The 7971-nt window shown below is 43.6% G+C and overlaps 1 protein-coding gene across 1 annotated transcript in view; it reads right to left on the reverse strand.

The window, feature by feature from the left end:
* The window catches only part of LOC105468165 (general transcription factor IIIC subunit 3), a 35780-nt gene extending 30254 nt beyond the window's left edge, over positions 1-5526 (reverse strand). Inside the window, exons 1-2 of the mRNA XM_011718210.3 lie at positions 5332-5526; positions 3636-3747 (exon numbers count right to left, since the gene is read on the reverse strand). Of these exons, the coding sequence (XP_011716512.2) occupies positions 3636-3747; positions 5332-5433 (214 nt within the window). The 5' untranslated portion in view covers positions 5434-5526. The remainder of the gene's footprint in view (positions 1-3635; positions 3748-5331) is intronic.
* Between the last annotated feature and the right edge of the window lie 2445 nt (positions 5527-7971).

Consider the following 7971-nt stretch of genomic DNA (forward strand, 5'->3'; position numbering starts at 1 on the left):
TAAGCAACAGAAAACACAAAGATAGACATGTAACATATTTCTGGAAAAGTTCCAACAAAATAGTTAAAATTTTAAGTATATATATAGAGATATAAATATGTTCAAAAAATACATATTTTCTTTGAGATGAAGTTTCACTCTTGTTGCCCAGGCTGGAGTACAATGGCGCAATCTCGGCTCACCACAACCTCCACCTCCCAGGTTCAAGCAATTCTCCTGCTTCAGCCTCCCAGGGTAGCTGGGATTACAGGAATGTGCCACCACACCTGGCTAATTTTGTATTTTTAGTAGAGACGGGGTTTCTCCATGTTGGTCAGGCTGGTCTCAAACTCTCGACCTCAGGTGATCCACCTGCCTTGGCCTCCCAAAGTGCTGGGATTACAGGCGTGAGCCACCGCGCCCAGTCAAAAACCTTTTTTTTTTTTTTTTTTGAGATGGGGTCTCACTCTGTTGCCCAGGCTGGAGTGCAGTGGCACGATCCCAGCTCACTGCAGCCTCCACCTTCAGGGTTCAAGTGATTCTCATGCCTCAGCCTCCCGAATAGCTGGGACTACAGGCATGAGCCACCACATCCAGCTAATTTTTGTTTTTTTTTTTTTTTTGGAGACATAGTCTTGCTCTGTCGCCCAGGCTGGAGTGCAGTGGTGCCATCTCAGGTCACTGCAGCCTCTGCCTTCTGTGTTCAAGCAATCCATCTCAGCCTCCCAAGTAGCTGGGACTACAGGCGTGTGCCAACACACCCAGCTAATTTTTGTATTTTTAGTAGAGACGGGGTTTCGCCATGTTGGTCAGGTTGGTCTTGAACTCCTGGCCTCAAGTGATCCACCCATCTCGGCCTCCCAAAGTGCTGGGATTATAGGCGTGAACCACTGCACCCAGCCTGTGTTCAAAAACTCTTATGCATACTTATGTGAAATGCTTCAAATGCCAAAGATGATGTCTAAATGAGATAATCAATGTTTAATGAAGAACAGATTTTAAAAGCTGCATGTTCTGAGTAATAAATATTATTTTGAAGTCATAAGGATCATATTCAAGAATTCTGAACATTCAAAATAAAGATGAAAAGAAACATGTAAAATTTATCAGAGGAACAAAAGAGCAATCGTATGATCCATTCTGATAGAAAGAAGCATTTGATAAAATCCAATACCCATTCCTAATAAAAATTCTTAGTCAACTAAAAATGAAAGGGAGTATGTTTCATTTCATGAAGAGTATCTACAAAAATTTTCCACAAACACAGCTAACGGTGAATTACTGAACGTTACTAAGAATGAGACAAAGTTGCCTACTACCACCACTTCCATTCAACATTTTACTGGAGGTCCTAGCCAATGTAATAAGAAACAAAAGGCATAAAGATGGCAAGGAAAGCCGGGCGCGGTGACTCACGCCTACAGTCCTAGCACTTTGGGAGGCTGAGGCGGGCGGATCACGAGGTCAGGAGATTGAGACCATCCTGGCTAACATGGTGAAACCCTGTCTCTACTAATAATACAAAAAATTAGCCGGGCATCGTGGCGGGCGCCTGTAGTCCCAGCTACTCGGGAGACTGAGGCAGGAGAATGGCATGAACCCGGGAGGCGGAGCTTGCAGTGAGTGGACATGGCGCCACTGCACTCTAGCCTGGGCGACAGGGCGAGACTCCATCTCAAAAAAAAAAACAGGCAAGGAAAAAATAAAATTATCAGGTCACAGATGACATGATTATATACATAGAAGACCCAAAACAAATCTACATACAAACTGTAAGAATAAATTAATTTAGCAAGGTTGCTGAACACAAAGTCAATATATAAAAATTATAGTTTAATATATCAGCAAATGAATTGAAAATGAAATTAAAAGAAGATCCTGTCTTCACAGTGTGTAAGAACAGTGTGAAGAGCAAGAATTTAGTGGTGTATTTAGTACCGTCCAGGGGAAAAGAAACGATTAGTGGCCATATATTTCAATTACCTGACTGCCAAAGCTTGTTCAAAACTGACCCCTTCTGCTCTGAATACACGCTCATACTCAAGAGTCTTGGTAGAGTCCTGGGACAATTCCTTACTAGGAAATTAGGACCTTCACATCTTAAAAGGATGGATGAGATTATCTGAGCTGAAGCCAGCCAGTCCTTGTGGGCCTGACTGCTCATGGTGAGCCTGAATTGGACTCAGTTCACTCCTTTTTTAGGGCCTGATGGCTAGCTTTTGGGAGCAGCTTTAAACAGGACTGACAGGCACCCACCCACTTGTGCCTGCTGCTATAGTAGCCACTCAAACACCTGAGGACAGAAGAGCAGCTCCTCCCCTCAGCAGATAAGGAAGGACCCACAAATCGTGAGAACAACTTCAGTCAGCTGCCTTTTTTTCTTCATCTTTTAAGTTCAGGGGTACATGTGCAGGATGTGCAGGTTTGTTACATAGGTAAACATGTACCATGGTGGTTTGCTGCACAGATCATCCCATCACCTAGATATTAAGCCCAGCATCTATCAGCTGTTCTTCCTGATGCTCTCCCTCCCGCAACGCCCCTACTCCGAAAGGCCCCAGTTTCTGTTGTTTCCTCACCCCCTTTTGTCCCTGTGTTCTCATCATTCAGCTCCCACTTGTATGAGAACATGCGGTATTTGGTCTTCTGTTCCTGTGTTGGTTTGCTGAGGATAACGGCTTCCGATGCCATCCATGTCCCTGCAAAGGACATGCTCTCGTTCCTTTTTATCAGCTGCCTTTTCCACCCCACTTTCCTGGCAGAATAAGAAATCGTAACCCCCAGTTTTCCCTCCTCTTTCCCCCTTTTTCCCCACTTGGTCCAGGAAGATAAGAACAAATCTTGTTTGTCTTCTGCCCATGCTATGACTGTCTGTTCTCTGTGTGAATGCTTATTTGTTTCGAGGGAAAAGAACCAAACTGTACTTCTAAACCCTAGAACTAGACAGCTGTTATCAGACCCTATACATGAAGCTACATTCTAATGGACAGTTTAGCATCCCAGTTAACTTCATATGGTAGTAAATGGATACCGTGAGATATTATCAGCATTCTGATCCCTGGAAAAGGGTATCAATCACTGAAAATTAATAAATTTGCTTACTAGTTAATTAGGCTACAATGAGTTTAATTACTCTGGGTGCACTAACCGAATTTAATACCTGGACATGCAAAGCTGAGGACTGGATGCTAGAATGACGTAGCCTACCAAGACACTGTGCTGTGTGTGAAGTTCCATGAGGGCAACCAACATGCCTTCCACACTAACATTTCTATCTTTTCTCCCTGTAACTAAAGCAGTGGTTTGGAAGTCACTTTATATCGAAGTGTAATTCATTATAATTTGAGGGACTATAGTCTGAAGTGTTTAGTTACCAAATGAGAGGGCCAATTTAAAAAATAATCTTAAAAAGCACCCAAATACTGATGTCAATTTAAAACACTTTTCCAACACCAGAGCTCACAAAAAATAACCATCAGGGTATTCAATAACTCAACAAATATTTATTAGGCACCTACTACACAGCCAAGCATTCTGCTCCTGATAAACCACATAATCAACAGAAAATCACTGCAATGAAAATACAGTGTTTCACTAAATTACTCTGCTTACATACTCCAAACATTCATTGCAGGAAGCACATAATTTTAACATACCTTCATTGACATCTTTGTCTTGGGATTTGGTAGAGTTAATTCCTGATGACGATGGAACTTCAGAGTCATCGGGATTTTCTTCAGCTGATAACTTTCCTTTTTCCTGAAGACTCTGTGATTGGAAATTAATTAATGATTCCAAAAAATAACGCAGACTTAGCTCTCCCCAGCCACAGAGTATCTGGTTCTAGTCCTAGCTTTGCCACTCAGGCATTTTGTGACCATGGGTTGGCAGTTTATAGAATAGGACATTTGCCTCATTTTCTAGTCCTACAAAACTTGAGCTGTGAACACATACACAGTAGGTGGAATCTAAGTTTGAATACTGTCAAAGCATTTCAAAGTACTTAGATCTTACCCTTCAATCTGTCATTTGTAAAACTAAAAATAAAAAATCTTAATAATCTCATTAATGAACACATTGTATGCTAACATTTTAAATAAAAAGATGACTTGGTGGCTCACGCCTGTAATCCAACTACTTTGGGAGGCCAAGACAGGCGGAACCCTTGAGCTCAGGAGTTTGAGACCCGCCTAAGCAACGTGGAGAAACCCCGTCTCTACAAAAAATATAAAAATTAGCAGAGTGTGATGGCTCACACCTGTGGTCCCAGCTACTTGGTGGCTGAGGCAGGAGGATTGCTTGAGTCCGGGAGGCGGAAGTTGCAGTGAGCCGAGATCGCGTCACTGCACTCCAGCCTGGGTGACACAGCGAAACTCTGAAATAAAATAAATGAAAAGATGAGTCCATACTAGTCGCATGAATTATTAAATAATCTGCCGGCCAGGCACAGTAATCCCAGCATTTTGGGAAGCCGAGGCGGGTGGATCACGTGGTCAGGAGTTTGAGACCATCCTGGCCAACACGGTGAAACCCCGTCTCTACCAAAAATACAAAAATTAGCCAGGCGTGGTAGAAGGCGCCTGTAGTCCCAGCTACTCGGGAGGCTGAGGCAGGCGAATGGCTTGAAACCAGAAGGCCGAAGTTGCCGTGAGCCGAGATCGTGCTACTGCACTCCAGCCTGGGCAACAAGAGCGAAACTCCGTCTGAAAAAAAAAAAAAAAAAAAAAAAAGAATCTGCCAGCGAACTTAAAAACGTTTCATTACTTTTATTTTCTCTTGGACTTGAAGTAAGCAAGAAGATACAAAAAGTTCAGATATTTCTAAGTATGGGGAAAAAAAGGTATGGGTGAAGATTATCTTCTTATCGGACAATACTTTTTCATGGACTATTACTTCACACCAGCGGAGACTCCTCAAAAACAGGAGCTCAATCGTTCCAGTTCAGAAAAGGAGACACTGGGGCCTAAAGAAGAGAGGTGAGCTACCCACCCACCGTCACAAAACGACTCAGTGGCAAAGCTAGGACTGGAACCTGAGACTGTAACTCCAAACTCTTCTCCCCACCTCCCATTTAACTTACCAGCGTTAAGCTACCCTGAAATAAAAACGTAGTATTAGGAGGAAAAAGAAGAGGTTACCACCAAGACGAAAGGTTTTCGGTGGGCGAAAACGTTTTAAGGATTTTAGCACAGGGATGAGGGGTGAAAACCGGAGTTTCGGTAAGATAAGGAAGAAGCTGCTGAAAGTTCCCAGCCCGCCCCCATCACGGTGAAAGCGGTCGTCTGGGTCCCCGACACCTAAGTGTATTAGGGCAACGAGAGTGAAGGGCACCGAGGCCTAGCATCGCCTCACTTTCTTCTCGCGGGTTTTTCTCTCTTCTCTCCGCCGTTCGAACTCCTCGAAGGAGATTTTCCCTTCCAAGTAGTCGATGAGTTCCGGACTGAACCCTGACATGTTTGCAGGGTCTGTCTGTGCAACCCCAGGAACCGGGACAGAGAACCGGAAGAGCAGCGCTTTCCAGACGCTACCTCACCAGGGCCAGCAAAAGCAAGGAACCGGCGTCCTTCCGCGAAACCCGCCGGGTCTGCGCCACAGCCGCAGCACTCAGGTTCCGCGTGCGCGCCAGGCCGGGACCTATATATAGGAGGCGCGCCCCTTGCAGACTCGGTCGGCCGACTAGCTCAGCTTTCGGTGCGGAGTATTAGATAGCTCAAAAAAAAAAAAAGTGCTTTAAATATATTTTCTTTAACCTGGGTGATTTCCCTCAATTCTTCACTAAGTGTTAGTTTCATTCTCCCAATCCATTTTTTTTTTTTAAAGACGGAGGCTGGAGTGCAGTGGCGCGATCTCAGCTCACTGCAACCTCCGTCTCCCGGGTTCAAGCGATTTTCCTGCCTCAGCCTCCCGAGAAGCTGGGACTACAGGCACCCGCCACCACGCCTGGATAATTTTCTGTATTTTTAGTAGAGATGGGGTTTCACCGTGTTAGCCAGGATGGTCTCGATCTCCTGACCTCGTGATCCGCCCGCCTTGGCCTCCCAAAGTGCTGGGATTACAGGCGTGAGCCACCGCGCCCGGCCTCTCCCAATCCATTTTCTTTCCTGAAGGTTCTTTAAATTAATTTGGTCACTGCTGTGTGATATTTTTTTCTTAATTGAACCATTTGCTCTGCCACGTGCATGTTTCACTCTCCAGTTCTCCCCTGCCACAGAAAGCTAAAACCCTCCCCCAATGTATGCTTTAAATTTCACTCCCGCCATTTCTCCCCCACCCGCGCCCTGCTCCCACCCGAAATCCTCAAACTCTCCCTTTCCTCAAGCACCTTCTCAGTCTGTAAATACGTTCACCTGGGCTTCCTGTTCCACCTCTCCCACCCAAGTTTTCTTCCTTTCCTAACAGCAAACTTTCAGAAAGAACCAAATACTTGGTATGGTTACTACACACTGTTGCCCGTATTAGTGTATAATAAATATATACGCCATCTACTCTTTTATACATATTACATACATTTCTCAAAATAATCCTTTCTTCTCAGTAGGTGTTATTCCTAATGCTATTGTCTCTAATAAGTAGTAGAGCCAGGATTTGAACCCTGGTTTCTGACTCCAGGTCCCATGCTTGGAACTATAATATACTGCCTTCTCTGAATGGTACGGTTTTTCAACTCCACATTCCTGTGATTTATATTTTCCCTTATATTATAATTATCCATTTGTCCAATTCTAGAGACACTAGCTGTAAACATCTTGACAACAGCCCTAACTGATGCATCATTGTAAACCCTACTGTATGGCCTAATAATTTGTGCTGAAAACACATTTGTGAATTATATTGGATGGAATTGAAAGTGCCTTTGGAACCTGGGGCAAGGGAGCTGGAGTAGGGAAATGAAGCTCAATATGAAGCTAAGGTTAAAGACAAGTTACAGGGAGAGTATCACCTAGCCATCTTTATGACAATCCTGGTGAGGATAAACAGCAGAAGGATGGGAGAATGAGGGGCCAGGACCTGCAAGGACAGGACTGCCAGGTGAGAAAAAATATATATATATCTTTCAGCTAGAAGTCATTCCCTTTCTCATGAGGAAGGATCCTCAGAGTCCTACCTCCGTATAAAATATGGAAGGTGAGCAGGGTGGAGTATGTTAAAGCAATCCACTTAAACCACTTACAGGGAAATTCTCCTTTAAATTTTTCCAGACAGTGGAGGAACTGTGTCTAAGTGGAATTTAGGAATCTTGAGTCCTAACTCTCCTAGGGGAAAAGAAGAGAAATCAAGTGAGGAGGGATGGTTACCTATAAGGAGAATACTCTCCTAAGACCCAGATGACTTAGACTATCTTGTCTTATTGTTGGCTATCTGAAATATGGGAATAACAATTCTGGAGATATAGATTCATATTATGAAGAACAGGAAGCAGTGAACAAGGGGTAGGAGGGTGGTTTTTTTGTTTGTTTTGTGTGTGTGGTTTTTTTTTGGCTATGGAACACCTTAATGACATGAAAGTTATTTTAGCAGTCAGACTGTTGCAACATATCTTGAAATTTCAATCTTTCTGTTTTTCTTTCCCCCTCTTCCTTGGGAGAGATTTGTCTCCTCATGAGTCAGAGGTATCTACATTACCTTGGGATGAAGTGGAATGGTTATGGAGATGAAGTGGAAAAATACATTCAGGCTTGTTTTGAAAATCAAAATGGAAAGTCTGAAGGAAGCAGAACATTGAATTTTTACCATGACCATGTAATTAAAAGCATACATTCTTTCTTCTTGCCAGGGAAAAGAGCCAGGATGGGCTGGGACCCTATGTGGGAGACTATTTTTCCATGACTTTATTAATTGTTCTGAAAAAGCTTGTGATAGCTTTGTTCTAGGCTAGCCTTTCAAGGCTGTTTTCAAATCAAACAGCCTTGCAAGGTGGAGCTATTGTCTCTTTCTGGGGCAGGGAACAAATTTTTTTTCCGAACAGTGTAATAAATGTTTCCCTCTGGGCAA

This window comes from Macaca nemestrina, chromosome 11 (assembly GCF_043159975.1).
Source record: "Macaca nemestrina isolate mMacNem1 chromosome 11, mMacNem.hap1, whole genome shotgun sequence".
Lineage (NCBI taxonomy): Eukaryota > Metazoa > Chordata > Mammalia > Primates > Cercopithecidae > Macaca > Macaca nemestrina.